This window comes from Martes martes, assembly GCF_963455335.1.
Source record: "Martes martes genome assembly, chromosome: 4".
Classification (NCBI taxonomy): Eukaryota; Metazoa; Chordata; class Mammalia; order Carnivora; family Mustelidae; genus Martes; species Martes martes.
In genome coordinates this window covers 160,366,923-160,387,266 of record NC_137891.1, presented here as the reverse complement: position 1 = coordinate 160,387,266, position 20,344 = coordinate 160,366,923, and the positions used below count along the sequence as shown (strand labels likewise).

At 40.6% G+C, this 20,344-nt stretch overlaps 1 protein-coding gene across 6 annotated transcripts in view; it reads left to right on the top strand.

Annotated features, from left to right (window-relative positions):
- NFYC (nuclear transcription factor Y subunit gamma) overlaps window positions 1-20,344 on the top strand; it is a 67,494-nt gene that overhangs the window by 22,163 nt on the left and 24,987 nt on the right. For 5 of the 6 annotated variants that reach the window (XM_080800826.1, XM_080800827.1, XM_080800828.1 and 2 more), the window contains exon 2: window positions 14,953-15,065. In XM_080800826.1, the coding sequence (XP_080656952.1) occupies window positions 14,961-15,065 (105 nt within the window). In that variant the 5' untranslated portion in view covers window positions 14,953-14,960. Of the gene's footprint in view, window positions 1-10,004; window positions 10,035-14,952; window positions 15,066-20,344 lie in introns of those variants that run through there. The other variant, XM_080800830.1, reaches the window with a different exon arrangement.

Sequence of the window (20,344 nt, the reverse complement as noted above, 5' to 3'; positions counted from 1 at the left end):
AGAGCTTAGAACTGTACCTGGTACCCAGCATTAAACACGTATTAGCTGTCAACAGCAGCAGCAGCATTTTTGTTGTTATATGGAGATGATGAGGCCCTGAACAGAGATAGTGACTGTATGAAGAAAGATCAGGAGATGGACACTGTTGGGCACTGTTACTATAGATTCTGGAAGTTGGTTAGAATTGGACAGAGTCTAGGACGACTCTGAGGTTTTACGCCTAGGTGACTGGAGGATAGAAAATGAAAAGTTAGAAGGAGAAGATTTAGGGAAAGAAGATTTGGGACACATGGAGCTTGTTTGAGTTCCGGGTTGCTTTCCAGTTGGAGATGTCCAGTTTGCAGGACTGGAGAAGTAGCAGAATTGGTAATGTATATTCGGAATTTAGGCTACAGAGATTATAGCTGAACCTGGGGAATAAATGGGAGGGAATCGAGGGAGAGAGAATGGACAGAAGGACCAGAAGAATAAAACTTCGTGTCAAAGTTGGAAACACAAAAAAGGTTGGGCCCTCAGATTGAGACATGTAGAAATGAACATGGTGGAGTCCTCCAGGTCAGTGTTCTTTTTTTCTTTTTTAAAGATTTTATTTATTTGACAGCACAAGCAGGGGGAGTGGCAGGCAGAGGCAGAGAGAGAAGCAGGCTTCCTTTTTGAGTGGGGAGCCTGCTGTGGGTCTTGATCCCAGGACCCTGGGATCATGACCTGAGCCGAAGGCAGACACTTAACTTGCTGAGCCACCCAGGTGCCCCTAGGTCAATGTTCTGTAAACTTTTTTGATTGTGTACCTCTATTTGAGTGTGCAGCTCCCGTATAGAGTATTTTTTTTTTAAGATTTTATTTATTTATTTGTCAGAGAGAGCACAAGCAGGCAGAGTGGCAGGCAGAGGCAGAGAGAGTAGCAGACTCCCCACTGAGCAAGGAGCCCCATGTGGGACTTGATCCCAGGACACTGGGATCATGACCTGAGCCGAAGGCAGCAGCTTAACCAACTGAGCCACCCAGGCATCCCTAGAGTATTCTTTACTCTAAAATTACTCATTTTTTGAATGTTAGTTTAGTTAAAACTGCAGAATATCTATAACTTCCCTAATTCAGGCCTACATAACAAAGTAAGGTATCACTGTTAGCCCACATTTTTCTCAGAATACTTAGAACACCATGCGTGATACATGATCTTGTGACAAGTTAAATGGAATGAGGGCGTTGGTATTAGCCCATAGGTTAAGCATTCAGAAAACTAATATTAACATTTTCAGTGTGTGCCTTGATAGGTAGAAGATTAGAAATACTGCCCTAAAATCTGGTGGCCTTCATTTGTTCTGAAAATGTACAAATATTTCCTTGAAATGTGACCTAGTAGTTCCTTGAGATTAGTTATATATATATTTTTTGTATATGTGTGTGTGTATAGTCTTAAGCTTTCTTATTTAAGTTTTAAGTATATACACACACACCTCCATCCAGTGCAAAAGCTAGGGGTTTTTTTCTGAGTTGCGTTGGGCTTAATCTTTACTGGTGTTAGCTTTATAAAGTCTCAAATGGCAGCTTCTGCATGAACCATAAATACATGTGTAGGAATTTGGCAGCATTTGCTTAGCAAGTAATATATAGCCACATGATCATGATAACATGGATGAGCAGCATACAATATAAATAACCAAAAATAGAATAACCTCGTCTGTAGGATTTAGCAGAACTTTTAATATAAGATATGTCTATTTAGTTTCTAGACTAGGTATGTTGTAACTATCCTCAATCTAAAATAAAGGTAATGATGGGGCGCCTGGGTGGCCCAGTGGCTTAAAGCCTCTGCCTTCTGCTCAGGTCATGATCCCAGGGTCCTGGGATCGAGCCCCGAGTCGGGCTCTCTGCTCAGACGGGAGCCTGCTTCCTCTCTCTCTCTCTGCCTGCCTCTCTGCCTACTTGTAATCTCTGTCTGTGAAATAAATAAATAAAATCTTTAAAAAAAAAAAAAAAAGGTAATGAGAAACTTTTCACTAGAGAAAGAGTGGTAAATTTCCAGCCACTCTGCCTGATTATTTATTTATATCCTGAATTCCATGATTATTCTCTCCTGCTAATTAACTGGCCAAATACCTATGAAGCTACCCTTAAAGGTAGTTAAGCAATGTAATAGTATGTAATGTTTATAGAAAATAGTACTTTACAGGGGCACCTGGGTGGCTCAGTGGGTTAAAACCGCTGCCTTCAGCTCAGGTCATGATCCCAGTGTCCTGGGATCGAGCCCCGCATCGGGCTCTCTGCTCAGCAGGGAGCCTGCTTCCTCCCTTCTCTCTTTGCCTGCCTCTCTGCCTACTTGTGATCTGTCTGTCAAATAAATAAAATCTAAAAAAAAAAAAAAAGTACTGTACAGTTAATGGAATGAGTTTATATTTATTCTCTCACTTAGTATTTACTGAAGGTAGGACAGAAGATTATTAACCCCATTTTGTGGGTGAGGAAATCAGAGGCAGAGCCTAGTGACATAAGCCCTGTGTTCTTTGCACTGTGCCTTGTTACTACTGCCTATGAAAAATGCAAGCTATACCTGTGTCTATCTAATAGGAGTAATTCTTCCTTCTGCCTCCCCTTTGCCTGTGTGTGCTGCTCTTCCCCAAAAGGAAGACATACATTTTTTTTTCTCCCAGAGTTCACACATAATCTTACATGAAGTGACTAAACAGGTTGATCATAAAAGGAGCAAATATATAGTCAGACTGAATTATATTTAAGTTTTTTGTCAAACACAGCCATCTTTCTTTTCAGAACAAAGCATAGTGGAAATAGGTACTAAATGAGTACCACCAGTGAGTGTGGTGGGAAATGATCTTTCCTGAATCCTAAGTTCACTGAGGTCAAGTAAATAGGTGAAGAACTTTTCCCACATAGAGAGGAGGTTAGAGTTGTGTTAGGTGTCCTTTGGTGTTCCTTAGTTGTGCAGATGCACACATTATGGTACGTAGTGGGCACCTCCTAGAATTTGTGCTCCTATCTGGAACTGTAGAGATTGGTATTTTTAGATGAGTCATGATGTTCTTAAATAATCATTTGCTTTATATTTCCTAGCTGTGATTTATAATACTTCCTTTACCTCTAGTGAGGTAGTTAGAATAATGGAATGCTGATAATCTTGGAGCAATGATTGCATAATTAAAATAACATTGTCACCATATTCACAGTGTGGCAATAGCTGTAGTTTTGAAACACTGCATAGTATTGAGCCAGATTCCTCCTGTGAGCGTGCACCTTTGGAAACATCTCTGACAAGGGGGCTAGGCTAAGGCTATTCCTCTGAACCAAAAGGAAAAGATAGAGTGACTTCCCATCACCAGGTCCCCAAAGAGTGAACTTGATCTACCAAACCTTTTCATCCTCACTCTTGGTTGGTGACTAGATAACTCTGACTCCCAGTCTTTTGGTCAACTATAGCTTTAACAAGCTTGAAAACCTTAAACTTCCCACTTTGAAATGTATGAGAATCTGGCATCTTGGCCTTTTGGAGTAGTAGTTTTTCCAGGAGAATGACCAGGAAAACTAAAGGTAAAAAGGCTTGATGGACTTAATGTTGCAGGCTTTGAAGAGCCATATTTTCTTAAGTTTTGGGTCCTCTGTTGAGTTACTAAGTGGAGGACTGCAGAACAGAGAATCAGGGCATGTGGGGTTTCATTCCAGCTCTGGCATGTGCTTGTCCTGTGACCTCAAAGTCCCTCAGTCCGTGTGGATGAACTCTCTTTGACAGATGGGAGTATTAGTCCCTGTGTTATGTGTGTAGTGAAAAACAAATGAGATGGTGGAAAGAGAGCTCTTGTACAAAGTGTAAAGCATGTACAGGTGTAAAGGATTAGCATAACCATCTCAGTTGCTTTGCCCTCTTTGAAGTAGTCTTTACACTCTCAGCTCCTAACAGCTGTAGACGTGGAGGTAGGAGGTGCAGTGCTTGTTTGACTTGGAGGATTTGTTTCTTCTCATTTCCTTCCTTCCTTTCAACATCTAAGGCAACCATAAAAGACACTACGCAGAGGGCAGAATTCAGTGTGTCTGTGAATCAGCAGAATCCATACAGCCAAGTCAATACAACCAAGCTCATATTGACATTCTTACAACACCTGCAGGTTTTTAATTGAGAATTCTTTGCCCCCCACCCGACAGTTTTTAGATGGATTAACTCACCAGTACAATCTCCCATTTTCCAGTGGAGTCTATGATTTGGATAATTATCAACATTCGTGGTGCATTTTCTGAAGAACAGGTTTCTCTGCTTCCCTACTCTTCTTTGACTCTTCTGTTGGATTACTGCACAAAGGTTACTGCACAGCTGGGTGCAGGGACTGCAGAAGGGATTTCCCCTTATGAACATTTCAAAGAAAACCCAGGGTAAGGCCATAGGTACTTGGGGTCTTAAAATAGTTCTTGAGGAGCTTGTGTTTGTTCCATAGATTTGTGTTGAATTCCCACTATGAGCAAGGAATGTTTCCCTTGAGGATGTTCCAGAAACAAAGACCATTACATAAGAACTGGGGAGAACATAGGAGCAGGGAAATTTTAGGCTTAAGAAACAATGTGCCAAATAATAGTATGTCACGCAAGTCCAAAGAAAGAGAATATGTTAACTGTGGGATTAGATTTTATTGGGTGCTGAGAACGGTTTTTTGGGGAGAAGAAAAATTTCGTGGCCACTAATTAGTGAATGTGTATATTTAGTTTGTTGTAGTTGTACTGTAAAAAGCAGGCTTCTTGACAGAGCTATTCCCAAAAAACCTTAACAAGGTTGGTTTCGTTCCATGAAGTAGTCTCAGCAGTGCCTGCTTTCAGAACATGTTTGCTGTGCTCCAGGATTTTAGATGGAGCCAGAGCTCAAAACAGAATCTTCTTCTTGGGTGGTGGGGCCAGGTAGGATGGATGCTACCTAGACTCCAGGTCTCTTCTGCCCCATAATGTAACAGACAAGATTTTCTTTTGAAGGACAAAGCAGCCACACACACTCCTAGCTTGCAGAAGTGTGACATGTCCAAGGAGACATAGTTTAAGAATTTAAATGTTTTTGGGTTAGTCTGGGAAAACCTGCATAGCTATTGTCGTTGACATTCCTGGGGATTAAAATTTGGAGCATTCCTAGTCATTTCCTTTTTAATTCTTTGCTTATTTGGAAGAGTACACTCATTCTAAATTTAGCAGTGTAAAGGGCTTTGCAGTTTATATCCCGTTTATAAGAGAGATGGGAAAAGGTTTCTATGTATTTGTGTATGTTTCTATGTATTTGCATCTGAAGCTGGAATCCTGGAAATTGTGTTAACAACAAAGTAAGTCTAAATTAGAGGAAGAAATAAGTTGGGTTACTTTCTACACTACCTCAGGGAGATCGGTCTTTGGGCTAGGTGCTCTGCTTGAGACCATTCAGATCAGGAGTAGGTGTCAGCCTAGTCTTAGCAGTGAAGATGATATACCAGCTGGCACTTGTATAATGCTTGGTATTTTTCGAGGCTTTCTAGCATGCATCTTCCCATTTGTGTGCTGCAGCTGCCCTGTGAGGTGCTCCTACAGATGAACAGAGGCCCCAAGAAGTTAACTGACTTGCCCAGGAATATAAACATAACGAGTTAGCAGCCAGAGAGCCAGAACGTCCAGGTCCAGGCCATTTTCTTTATGTATTTCCCTGTACTTTACTGCCCCCCACTGTTCACATTTGAGTATTCATAGGTGCTACTGACTGACCTGGAAACATGCAAAGGCTAAGGATAAAATAGGAAAGAAAAAAGTGACAGAACTTGGAAAGAGACAACAGAAATAAGAAAAGGATGTTTATATGATAGTAGATAGGAGTGCCAATAGCATTTTCTATTATTGGCACAGAGATGACGGGACCAAGTGGATAAAACTGATCTTTTGGGTTATGGATTTGAGTCATTGGTCCCAGCAGGACTGCTTGTCTCTCTGAACAATTTGAATACACACAAACCTTAAAACAGTGCAAAAAGGAAGGAGGAACAAGCTATAACAACACAAGAACAGAATTGTAGAGGCTTTGTGTTTCCAACTCTACCATTTGCTGTATTGTGTCCTTGAGCAAGTAACTTAACTAATCCTTTGCTTTCTTACTTGTAAAATTGGGACAGTATTGTTATCTTTATCATTTGGCTGAGTGAATATCAATTGAGGGTAGCGTACCGGACAAGTAGTTTGTGAACTCTGCAGCTCTTAAGTTGGCATTGCAACATTCTTCAGAATCACACTTCTCACCTCTCCTGGGCAAACACAAATACCGGATCCTGCCAGAAGCAGGAAGAGGTGGTTTTCAGGATTTCTAAATCTGAGAAGGGATCTGGTAGGCAAAATGCCTCTTTGTTTTAGGATACAATTTAATTCAGGCTCTTGGCACTATTTCTGTCTCCAGCTCCTGTCAGAATTCTCTTTCAGGCTCAGAGCCTGAAAAACCAGTAACTCACCATTCTTCCTGAAAGAATTTATTTACTCTGATTAGGTTGGAGAGTCAGAGAGATTAACAAATATTCCTTTGGGGCATAGGGGGCCCACCCAGCTTGCTCCTAGTGGATACCAGGACAGGGAGCTCTGTGCTCCTCAGGGAGGCTGACCAGGTGAGGGAGCTGTGTAACAGCTGTGCTGTAGGGCAAGCTTCTCAGCCCCCACCACTGAGCTACCCGGTCAGTCAGTGAGGGACAGCACTACTTCTGTCATGGAAGGATTCAGTGAAAGAAAACACTTAACAGTTTAGAACTGGCTTCTAAATGTTACCTGATCCTTTTTTTGTAAAGGGCCAGGTAATATTTTTACCTTGCAAGTCATACAGTTCATGTTGTAACTCTTCAACTCTACTGTTGTAGCGTGAGAGCAGCCTTCAGCAGTATCAGTGAATGAGAGTGAAGTCTTCCAACAGAACTTAATTTAGGAGAACAGGCTGCAGGCCCGATTCCGGTCCGTCGGCTCTCCTTCCCAGACCCTTGCTTTAGAGTCCTCCACTGAAATATTTTATTTTTCCCTCTGTCATACAAAATAGTGTTATTGCTGTCATATACAGGGATGGTTTAAGTTGAACATTAATGAACAAATGATGAAGAAAGTTATGTGAAGTAAGATGTTTACATATCATTTTCTCTTCCACAGAAACAGATCTTAAAGTGTTCTGTTCATGCCTTCCTATCAATTTCATTATGCGTATACCAGTTGCTATGCCTTCAGTTTTTTTCCAGTTATAACTGTACTGTGCTCTGGCCCTTGTTTAAAAGATTATGTTGTAGTAGATAGCAAACAGAAACATGTTTTTGTTTTTGAAGGAAAAGTGTTTCTGCTGCCAATTTAAAAATGTGTCCTTGTGAACAGATCTTTAGGGAGAATAATGTGCAGCTAGTTCCAACCCTTAGTCTTGGGAAGCATGGTTCTTCCAGTAGGGAGTATGAAAAACAGCTTCATACTTAGCTTCTCGGAGCTAGAAACAGACATACCCTCAAACATTGAATTTGACAGTGATCAGGGTTGGGGAAAGGGGTCTCAAGTCAGGCTACATTATTCATTCTTGTAGTGGTAGGTACTGTGTAATAACCTGCTGGTAAGTTTGACTAGCTGGTGTCCAGTTACGTAAGGGTTTAGAACTTAAGTAGTTAGGTTTCTGGTACTAAGCTTGTTGCTTTCTTGCGTGATTTAGTAGAAACCTTAGATGAGCTTAAAGACTGTTGACCCCTCTTTTCTCCCTAATCACCCTGCCTTCTTTTGTATTCACCCATTTATTGCATCCTCAAGTGGTTGGGTGAAGGTCTTCCATATCAGACCACCTCTTTGGCATATATGTTGAGTATACGTTGCTCCTGGAGTGGCTTAGTGGAATGACTGGCCCAAGGCTGCCAGTTAGTAGGCAGCAGGCCAGTTCACAAACACAGGTCTTTCAGTGTCCAGAGTAGTGCTATTTTTCTCCTGAAACTGCTGATTTGAGATTGGTTTTATTGTAGCGAATGTAGGCCTCCTTAAGGCTTGAAATGCTCTTTAGCATGATTGATAATGGTGTATGTCTTTAGGTCCATCTGTACAAACATTAAAACTAAATTGTTGTTTCAGAAGTCTTAGTTCTTAAATTTTATTTACACTTTTCTTTGTAGTGTGGAAGAATATCTAAAATAGCAAGTGCAAATAAACTTAAATCCTATCCCCTTCTTACCCATCTAGTTACTCGTGTTAATATTCTTTCTCTGTATTTCTTACTTTCCATTTGAAATATAACATCCCAACAGTTTGGGCTAATTCAAATAAACCTGGAACTAACTTCAATAAATACTTGAACAGTATTGGAACATAATAAAATGGATGTGAAAGTGCTGCCAGTTGGGCAAAATAAAATGCGTGTTATCTAATGACAGAGGAGGACATTATCAAAATGCAGGTCACAAAGGGAGTGAAGAAGATCAGTACTTTGAACATAGGGAGATGCACAGGAATGATTGGGGTTGTCTGTGGCCTAAAGGCTGCAAGTTGGATTCTGCGGGGGGTGGCCATTAAAAGGAAACATGGTTACCAGTGTTTAGCTTTTTCAGTGGAAACTGGGCTAGAATATATTTGCTTGCATTTGACAACAGAGTGTTTTTAGGTGAAACCTGACTGCCTGGAGTGGGTCATCTCTAGTACTTTAAAGGAAGCAGTGTTGGTCAAAGATTGGGTTTCATTTCAGGGGAGCTTTCTTTGATCTTTTTTCCTTGAACAGTTCTTATGTTAGGGTTTTAGGTATTCTATCTCAACAATCATGTATTTGGTTTTAGTTATTTCAAAGACTATATATTGGGTTTAGGCATATTATAAAGGACTTTCATAGGAGAATGAGGTATATGCCAAGAAAAGAGAGCTAAAGTCTAGAGGTACAGAGTTTTAGAAACCAGGGGATATTGCAGTAAAACCTTATTTTTTTGTATTTTATGAGGTTGATCACTTTGATAGATCCTCTTTCATTCTGATTGTATCACTGAAGGAGGGTTTGGTGAGCTATGGTACCTGGTCAAGAGCAAGAGCTTGAAGATTTCCAAGATCTTAAAAAGAGGAGTATTCTGCTTCTGAGATGTTTTGAAAACTGTTTAGGTCTTTTTCTTTCTTCATCAGTGATAAAGAATAGCTGGATATTAGAGTGACAGCTAGATTTTTCCATTCTTGAATGATTGAATTGAATCATCTTATCTCCTCAATGATTTTCTCCTTGCCTTCCTGCTAATGAATGGCCAAACAGAGGTGTTTGCCCTCCTTCTGCTTACCTATAGTTATTAATATTTCAAACTTTACTAATCTGTCCTGGTCACCTTTCTGAGAATATGCTATCTTTCAAAAGTTTTATACTCAGGAGTTGTATGCACCCGTGTTTCCAGGCTTCCAGTATGCCTTGCAACTTGAGGGCGTGTGCATGCGCACGTGCCCGTGAGTGTGTGTGTGTGTGTGTGTGTGTGTGTGTGTGTGTGTGTGTGTGTATTGGGGTAGGTTGGGGGGTTAGTGGCATTGTGGCCTTCCTGTCCTGTACTTTTTTCTTAAATTCACTTCAATAGGTCAGTTTCAGGTGGATTTCTGCTTTTTGTCCTTCTTATTTTATTTTTTAAAAATTTATTTGACAGAGATCACAAGTAGGCAGAGAGGCAGGCAGAGAAAGAGGGGGAAGCAGGCTCTCCACTGAGCAGAGAGCCCAGTGCGGGGTTCGACCCCAGGACCCTGAGATCATGACCTGAGCTGAAGGCAGAGCTTAACTCACTGAGCCACACCCAGGTGCCCCTGTCCCTCTTATTTTAAAGGCCCAGAGAGAACCTCATTTATTCTGAGCTTCCCAGAATAGCTTGTATAACCACTTCCTTTGGTTGTTCAGGCAATCCCATTAAGTCTGTGCCAGCCTTTCCAAGAGACCTCTTTTTCTCAGAAAGGCCATACCCAGCAACTCTGTTGCCCGTTCATTCACGAGTAGTCAGTCAGACTGTGTGCTAGATGCTGTGAGAAATCCAGAGATGAATCATACTCAGGTCCTACCCACAAGGAGCTTATAAACCAGAAGGAGAAATATGGTAAGACATGCACAAAAATAATGATCATACAAGATAATATGGTGAGGACAGAGCAGATCAAGGGCTCTGAAGGTTCATACGAAGGAGCGATCATGTTTGGATGGGGATGTTTAGAGAAGACTTTTAGACAGATGGCAGTTGAGTTGAGCATTGGAGAAACAGCCTTTTTGTGATGGACTTTGATTCTTCCCTTCTGGTTTTGGAAAGCAAACTGTTTTTAAAAGCAGATAAATTAATAAATATTGGGAGTTGAGATTATTTCTGGCAATAATCATTCGATACTACATCTGATCCTTACATCTTTATTAAAGAGTTAAACAGACATCTTACTGAAGTATTATGAAATAATTAATGAACATGAATGATAAATCTAATATTAATAATGAATGAAATGTGGGAAATTCTATGCTACGTGTTTGTTTTTTTTTTTTCTTTTGCTTATTTGCTTATTTAGAGAGAGAGCACGAGCGGGGATGGAGGGGAGAGGGAGAGGGTGGGAGAATCTCAAGCAAACTCTGCTGACCACGGAGGCTGACACAGAGCTCTGTCTCACAACCCTGAAATCACGGCCTGAACTGAAACCAAGTGTCAGATGCTTAACCAACTGTGCCACTCAGGCGCCCCCAAAGTCACCTGTTTTTGTCGTCGTCATTGTGTTTGTTTAAAGTAGGCTCCTTGCCCAGTGCGGGCTTGAACTTAGAATCTTGAGATCAAGACCTGAGCTGAGATCAAGAGTAGGATGCTTAACTGACTAAGCCATCCAGGTGCTCCTCTGCTGCATGTTTCCTGAGTGATCTAAAGCAATGCGCTTGGTCTTAAGGCAGTTTTGTTTTCAACTGTATATAAATAGCTTTGTCCTGTGGTAGAGATAGAGATTTAACATGGAGTGAAAATGATCCCGGAGGTGCCTGGCTGGTTCATTTGGTTGAGCATCAGACTTTGGCTCAGGTCATGATCTTAGGGTCCTGGGATTGAGCGCCAGCGTCGAGCCCTGGGCTTGTCCTGGAGTCTGCTTTTCCCTCTCCCTCGGCCCCTCCCCCTACTCATGCTTGTGAACGTGCGCTCCCCCCTCCCCCCAAAAAAGGGATCCAGAAATATTAGTCTTTCTTACTTTTAAATACATACCTTCTCGTTACCCTAGAAAATGGATCTGGCACATTTTCCACAGGCTGTAGATGTTATGAATAGGCTGTTTCTGTAGCAAAATCAACTTAGTTATAATTAATGTATTTAATTACTAAAGTAAGAAGTGATAAGATTAACTAAGGTTGGTTTATATTTTTTTGCTTGTTGGGTTGTTTAGTGAGCAAAATTTGTTTGCTGATTAGGTTTTGTTATTTAAATCCTGTGCCCCAGAAAATATTGAGAACACCAATTGGTTTTTATAAAATCTTTTGCTTGAGATTTGGTCTAATTTTTAAAAGCCCCATGTAATAACTGAATCTGCTTTGAGGAAAAAAAATTTTTTTAAAGATTTGTTTATTTTAGAGAGAGAGAGCTGGGTGAGGGGCAGAGGGAGAAGGAGAGAGAGAATCCACAAGCAGACTCCCCACTAAGTGCAGAGCGCAAAGTGGGGCTCAATCCCACAACCATGAGATCATGACGTGAGCCACCTAGGTGCCCCAAGGAAAACCTTTTGAATAAAAGTAGTTAACCTTTTCTAGGAATTTATAGTAACAATTTACATTCTTTTAAGAGGTATTAAAAGAATTACCTACTAATCATCTCTATGCAAAGATGCTAGAAATCATGTTCCTTGTGAGAAGATCCTCTGTTTCTGATGAGGATACCTTTGTTTTTTAAGTCAGGAATTTATAAAAAGAGGTTTCTGTATGGAAAAATCATAAGGGCTGTAACTCTAAATCCAGAGCTCAAATGGAACTTAGCAAATATAACTTAATATAAAGAACAGTCAGAGCTGTCCAAAGATGGAAAAGAGCACCTTACCAGTAAGCCAGTTTCCCAGAACCGGGGAGGGAGATGCTCATATTGAAGCTGAATGACCACTTGGGATGGGATTGTGGGGGTTGGCAGTGGTTGGAATAGAGCTGTGAGCATGTTTTTAGAGGGGTGAGCCTCCGTGGCTCTTGATGTCTTTTTTTTAAGTCCTAAACTTTAATGATGTAATAAAATACAAAGGACATTATTATTGACTTGTATATTTTGCTGTTATCCATTTGTGATTTTCTAACGCAGATGGGCCTCTAAAATTTAAACTAGAAATTTAAAGTTAGAAATTTAAACTTTAATACATTTCTCAGTTCCAGAAAGAAAGACTTACTAACTTCTCTTTTGTACCTAACCCTCATTCCCAACAGTGTGTAGCTCTGCACCAGCCAGATTGATTCATGATCTAATGACTGCACAGACATTTGGGAACTGATCACACCAACACAGCCTTAGTTGAGATAGCTCAAAATTTAAAAGCAGACTGTCCACGGATAAAATTTAAAGGAGCTTCTTGAATTGTGTGCCTTCGTAATTTTGTGGGAACAGATTAGAGGACAGCCAAAGCTTGCTACCAGCTTTCTAAATCTCATTCAGACTGAACCTGTCCATCATTAGCAAGCATACAAAGATCCCACACTGGCCATGGCGCGGTGTGCATCTTCCTCCCTTGACTGTAGCAGCTTGTGTGGCAAATTTTGCTAAGATTAGGCCTGTCCATGGATCCTTACAATAAAAAGTTAAATTCCTTTTTTAAGTTTTTGATATTTATTTATATCTCTAGAAAAAGTGTTTTGTTTGCTCCATTTTAAAAGGTTAGAGTCTAGGGGAGCCTGGGTGGCTCAGTTGGTTAAGCATCTGCCTTCAACTTAGATCATGTATGATCCCTGAGTCCCGAGATCGAGCCCTGCATTGGCTCCCTGCTCAGTGGAAAGTCTACTTTTCCTTCCGCCCCTCACCCAGCTTATGTTCTTTCTCTCAAATAAATAGATAAAATATTAAAAAAAATAAAAATAAAAGGTCAGAGTCTCTCTTCGTTGTCATCAGTACCTTGTAAGTATCTATTAAAAATAAACTTCTTTAGATTACTTTGATTTTAGATTTCAAAGATTACTTTGTTCTCAGTGTGTCTAAGAGAATAGTGTATAGGCCCTTTGCATACAGTGATGAATGAAAATGTCATGGGAGCTGAGTTGAGAGGACCATACTTGGTTATTGAGGACTGAAGATTTTATCTAGTCATTTCAACTGTGCTTCAACATTCTTCACTTTAATTCCCTCCAGAAACTCCAAGATCATATTGCTTCCTAGTACTTAAGAGTTCCTGTTGATGTATAGAGCTGCTGGTTGGCCTCCAGCACCAGAAATTGGCTCCAAATCTTTTCCCATTACATCATCACCCGCTAATGTCATTACACCAGGGTGAAATCTGCTTTGAAGGTTGTACTCTTGTTTTCCTTCCATCTCTTCCTCTCCTCATTTCCTTTAGAAGGAAAAAGAAAAGAAAAAAAAAAAATAGAGCCCTCTTGGACAGTCCCAGGCAAACATTTAAGAGGGAATCAAGTATTTTCAGTCTAAACCTAGATTTATCAGTCTTCATTCCACTCTGCTTACGGAGAGGGATCTGCCCACCATGGGGTCTGGAAAGCAACACGTTTAGTCATGTGACTCCGGACTTTGGTGCTTTTCTCCCAGCCCTTCAGAATTGGTTCTTAATGATTTACATAGTTCTCTGCCAGCATCTTGTCACTGGCATGTTAAACCTTTTTATATTTATTTATTTATTTAGTTAGTTACCTTTTTATTTTTATTTTTATTTATTTATTTATTTATTTTAAAGATGTTATGTATTTATTTCTTTGACAGAAATCACAAGTAGGCAGAGAGGCAGGCAGAGGTGGGGGGGGGAAGCAGGCTCCCTGCTGAGCAGAGAGCCCGATGCGGGGCTCGATCCCAGGACCCTGGGATCATAACCTGAGCCGAAGGCAGAGGCTTTAACCCACTGAGCCACCCAGGTGCCCCTGTTACCTTTTTAAATAATTTCCCAGAATAGAAATTCTTAAGACATCACTAAGTTTCTTATTCTTTGTGTTTAATTAAACTGTTTTCTTCCATTTAAGTATTTGTCGGATAAGCATTTCAGCCATCTGGAGTTTTTACTTTCCCCTGTAAATCTTATAAAACTACAATATTATCTTCAGTTAAAACTGGTACAGGGATCCTTATTCATCTTCCCCAGTGTTTTTCAACCACCTTTAAAGCTTCCCGTTGATGGTTTGACTTTGTTCCTGATAGAAAAGTTCAGGTAAGGAAAGAATTGGGAAGTAGTTTCAGTTCAGAGACTTGGTGCTACCCACTCAATTATAGGCCAAAGCTTCAGTGCTTCTGTGCCCTCTGAGATTAGCTTGAGATGGAAGAAATAATAATCCACAGTAGCCTTAAAGAAATGGGACCACAGTATCTAAAACAAAAGAATAAAATGGGCTCCTTTAAGACTTGGGTTTACATTTCTCTATAGTATTAGTCATTGGGACCCTTAAGTTACGGCGTGGAGTGTGAGAAACCATGGTGAACTTGAAAAAAACATTGGAAGGAATGGCATTGAAAATTGTGGACCAGATAGAGCACCAACCAAGTACCCTTTTTGTCTCCTCCTAAGACAAGACATTAAAAGGTCTTGATTCACATTAAGATTTCAGTTTAAATTTCTAGTAATTTTAGGTTTTCTAGTTAGAGCTCCTTGATAGTCTCTGTGGTAGTATCAGTTGGATAGAAGGGGAAACTTTTTCCATATGTTTTTGCTAACATTTAAGTCTGTGTTAAAAAACCTCTTCAGCACAATTATATACCTTCTCAGATTGAAAAATTAAATGAATTAGTGAAAACAGCCATAAGGAAGGATATAAATAACCTGGACAGAAAGTCTGTCTTTATTACTTCTAATTTATCTTATGTGTGTGTTTGTTTTCAGTTGTCAAAATGTCCACAGAAGGAGGATTTGGTGGTACTAGCAGCAGTGATGCCCAGCAAAGCCTACAGTCCTTCTGGCCTCGTGTCATGGAAGAAATCCGGAATTTAACAGTGGTGAGAAACAATGAGAAACTTGCAGAGTGTAAAGGGCTGTGAAATGCATAACCCAGTACTTAGAGTAAAACATTTTTAATCTCAAGCACATAAGCACAGTTCATTCCTGACCTCTGGGTGGGAACATGAAAATATAATTTACCTTAGGTGAGGTGACTACAAGGATTTTTTTTATATCTTAGTGGCTTTCCTTAGGCATGTGGGTGGATAGTGGATGCTTTGACTCAGAGGTAGTAGCTTAATGTGAGGCATATCTTTTAGAGATGCAGCAAAGCAGAGCTCTCACCTTCCTTCACCAGCTATAGCTCATTTCTCAGTCCTAATTCAGTGGCTCTGCCAAATTTCTAGAATCTGGTAAACACTGTTGGACAGTTTATTCAACAACAAATCTATTGCAAGCAGGCACTCTTTCTCGGTGTTAAAGGATACATGTAGATGACCGTTTCTCAACAGCAGCTTTATTGGCATTTTAGGCTGGATAATTCTTTGTTGTGAGGGTCTGTCCTGTGCACTGTAGGATGTTTAGCAGCATCTCTGGCCTCTACTCATTAGATGGTAGTAGTAATCCTCCTCCAATTGTGACAACCAAAAATACCTCCGGACATTGCAGATGTCTCCTGGGGGCTAAAATCATCTCATTGAGAGCCACTGACTTAGAAGAATCAAATATTACCCTGGCCCTTGCAGAGCTTGCAGTCTAGTAATTACAATTAGAGTCATTTATTCAATGAATATTTATTAAATACTTACTGAGTCAGGCACAGTGATGAGTCTGAAGCACTAAAAAGTCAAAGTGCTCTGGGATTACAGAGGACATAGTACTTAATTCTCCCTGGTTGAGTTAGGGAGGCTTTAAGTAAAGGGACATTTTTCTAGATCTTGAAATAGAGAAGCATTCACCAGATGGAAAGATAGGCAAGTATATCTTAGGCAGAGAGTATGACATTCATTAAAGGCCTGGAGGCCCAGAGGGGAGGGTCTTACGATTTAGGACTAGCAAGAAGTTCATAGTAGCTGGGGATTACTATATGGGTAGAGCAGTGAAGGTAGGAGTAGAGTGGTACGGCAGTGGTAGCAGGAGGTGATGCATTAAAATTAGAATATTTTCAAAGTGTAATGTTATTTCCTTAATGAAGAATGTTTCATTTGGTGTCATTTTAGCAAATACCAAAGGATCTGTCTGTTTTAGATGTGTCATTCCTGCCCTGAAGGCATTAGGCATCCTGGTAGAGCAGACACTGGACTCCTTAATGTAGCACTAACGTTGCACTTTCTTAAAGCTAGTGGCCTTTAAACCTCAGACATAGGAGGTCAGTTTGTTTACTCAACAAATACTTACTATCCACCTGCTGTGGCTGTGCTGGATACTGTGGATCCAGTAGCAAGCTGTACGGACAAGATCATTGCACTCGAAGAACGTGCATTCCTGTGGGGGAGATAAACTAGAAACAAGTAATGAGTAAATAAAATAAAACAACTTCTCATTATGGTAAATGCCCCCAGTGACTGCAGGGATTAAAAACAAAACAGACTCATATTTTGATGTACTTGTGGGTCATGTTTGTTTATATGGGGTATTTTCAGCAACGGAACTTGGCTTGTGTTCACAGATGAATTTCCACTGAGAAGTCATTGTTTCTGTAGTGTGAAGGTGGTGGTTCTCTATACTGCCTCAGACGTAAGAGAGAGGAGCAAAAGAAATCATTAAGTGAAAAGTAGGGTATTTTGTTCATATTTTGAGTGGATGATCTCACAGTTAAGCTGCTGAGGTTTTAGTGCAGGAGTTGGACTGGCGTAAAGCTAGTGCCCTCCTGGGCTGTGGTAGTGGTAGGCCCGTGCCGCAGGTCTGTACTCCAGCTTGAGTGTAGAAGTAAAAATCCAGGATCAGGCAAGTGCCCAGATAAAGTCTTGGGGTTCCAGCTCAGCATTTAACTTTTCTGTATTTTAAGTTTTGATTGGTAAAAAACATATAACAAATGTACCATCTCAACAATTTTAATTAAAATGTACAGTTCAGTAGTGTCAGGTATATTCACGTTCTTGTGAAACCAATCCTAGGACTTTTTCATCTTGCAGAACTGAAACACTATACCTCTGAAACAGCAAGTACCCTTTCTCTGTCTCCCCAGCCCTTGGTAACTACTTTCTGTTTCTGAATTTGGCCTCTCTGAGTACCTCACATAAGTGGAATCACACAATATTTGTCTTTTGTGACGGTCTTAATTTCACTTAGCATAATGTCTTCAGGGCTCACCCATGTTGTAGTGTATGGCAGGATTTCTCTCCCTTCTGAAGCTGGCTAGTATTCCCTGTCTGTGTGGGTGTACCACATTTGGTTTAGCCATTCATCTGTCACTGGGCATTTGGGTTGCTTCCCCCTTATGCATGTAGATATTCAGATATCTCTTTGACATTCTGGGCTCTGATTTTTATTCGACTTGGTTTAATGTTCAGGTTTGATCACCAAAAAACCAGACTGTGGTGTTAACCAATTTTTATTATTTAGATAGCTAGCTAGTCCACCAGACATTCCAAGTGGGTTATTTTGAGGGATTCAGTTTTAGTTCAGATTTTATGAATGAAGAGAAAGGCCCGCAAGGAGGACAGTTGTCTTTAATGATTCTTCTGTTGATGACCACAGTTTTCTCCCTTTGACGAAGACTCGTAGACCACTACCATGGGGTCTCTTACGTCAGATGCTTAGAACAAAGGTTGGCATGTAATAGGTGCACGATAAATATTTGAATGAACCAGACTCCTCCATCTCAGCTTTAGTGTGAAGCAACATCAGTGGCAAATTTGAGTGAGAATGCTGTCTAGGAAAGTTGGGGTGCTCTTTCCCTTTGTAACACTCTTGTTTTTCCCTCTGCCTGTGGCTTATAAAGGCCTCTGTTTCTCTGACTGCCCCTCGGGCCTGTGTAACGTGGCCAGATATTTGAGCGTTTATTCTGTGCCTTTCCAGAACTCAGCAGCACTTACAACCAGACTTCCTCAGATATGTCAGAGCCTCTTAGGTTGACATCTCAAAATGTCTAACAGATTTTTAAAAAATTCATATGTTCAGACTGTCCAAACGTAAATAAAACTTCTGAGACTATCCATAAGGTATTGTGGTCTCCCTAAGACTGGGACAAAGATTGTCCAAGAAACAAACTGAAGTTTGCTAGATGATCTATCTCTTGATGTGTTGGGAACTCTGACCTCAATCATTTTGTAATCAGTTTGCAAAAGCAATTTATCTTTCATCTCCACTTGGCCATTATGTTCTTCTCACTCTTAAAAGGCGTTGTAATTATCTGTAAATCCAGGTGACGTTCAGCTGGGATTGAAGTTGGTTAAAAATCATACCAAAATGATTGTATACTAGGATAATTGTGCAAAATACTGTATTCCTGCTCAGCAGAGCTCTGGGAACAATAATTAACAGACTTCTTGGCATTGAGTTTAACTCCTCCGAAGACCTCTTTGAAAGCAGGGAAGAAAAAGCTAACTGTATTTTTGGGGGCAGGTGGGGAGGTGACAGTGCTGAGTCGTGGAAAAAAATCTCATCCACCCCATATTCCCTCCATCCCTTTCAGCACTCACTTAGCTGTAATTTGATGCATAGGCCACTTTCTTTTAATTGCTAGGTACATCTTTTCATTCTTTGGTGCCTTCAGATTGGACACGGACATTTCTAACATTGCAGTCAAACCAGATAACTATTTAAACAAGACCTTGGAGGTGAAAGTTGGTGGACTTTGAGAAAAGAGGTCTTGTGCTGTTTGAGCCCTTCCTGTAGAGCCGTGCTGCTTAAAGTTTATTGTCTGTGCAAATCACACGGGGATCTTGTTAGAGTACAGATTCTGATTTAGTACATTTGGAGTGGAACCTGAAATTCTGGATTTCTTTTCAGTTTCCAGGTGATGGCATTGGTGGTCTAAGGAAGGACCTCACTTTGAGTAGCAAGGCTTTAACAGTCCTCACTGTAGGTCATAGTCATCAGGAGAGTTTTCAAAACACATGATGCCTGGACTCCACTCTCTAGAATTTCTGTTTCAGTTACTCTGGGGTAGAGCCCAGTCCTCTTGCCTTTTAAAAGCTCCCCAGGTGTTTCTCACAGACAGCCAAGGTTGAGAATCACTGCTTTGGAGAGATCAGAATCTTGACTTTGCTGGAGTGCCTGACTGGGTAGGCCTGGAAAAGATTTCTCATCATTATTTGAAACTCCGGATATTCTTTAGAGCAGCCTGAGACCCCATTGACTTTTCCTTGGCTCCAGATTCTCATTGAGTGAATTCAGACTTCTTGAAACTCGGCAGTTTCAGATGGCCGCATTTTTAATGTAGTTCTTTGGTTGCGGTCAGGAGCATGAGAATTTTCTGAGAGAAAATCTGTTCTTCCACCTTGCTGATACCACTCCCAAGGGTAGGGGAAAAAAGCATGTGTCAGTTGTTCTTCCACTTGGATCAGCATCAGAAGTTAAATGGTATTCACATCATTTGCATGGTTGCCAATGACAAGGGTCACTGAATTGAAAGGCAATTAAGTGGACCTCAACCTATGGCTGGTGAGAGCACTGCCCTCTCCAGTAAGCTTGCTGTAAACCCTTACACGTGACTGGAAAGCTCGGATGAGATTATAGAAGCCTGGGCTGTTGTCAGCAGTAATGAACCACACATACATATCTAAAGATCCACTTTTCTCACACTGCCCCTTGAGATCTCAGGGTTTGGGGATAGTGAGAAAGTTTTCCTGAAAGAAAAGGTTTTTGAGGGGGAGACTTAGAGCAAGGTTTTTTGTTGTTGTTTTTTTTTTTTTTCTTTTTTGTCTTTTGTTTTGTCTTTGGTAAATTTCTGTCTCAGTTTATACCTCTGTGAGGTGGGAACTTTTATTGTTGCTTTTGATTGAAAAACAGTCTCATACAAATTCTAAAAGTAATATTTTTCTCTTTTAGGTTGGGGAAGGAGGTCTTCTATCACCTTTGGGCTTTGGTTAAGAAACTTTAAAGCTGGGGTGCCTGCGTGGCTCAGTCGGTTAAGTGTCTGCCTTTAGCTCAGGTCATGATCCCAGAGGCCCCGGGATCGAGCCCCAGATTAGGCTCCCCACTCATCGGGAAGTCTGCTGCTCCTTCTGACCTGCTCCCCTCTTGTGTTCTCCCTCAAATCAATAAAAAAAAAATCTCAAAAATCTTAAAATATATTGTTAAAAAAGTTCTATGTATGAATGAAATCGTAATAGTATTTGTCGTTCTGTGACTGACTTATTAAAAAAAAAGAAAGGAAGAAATCTTAGAGCAG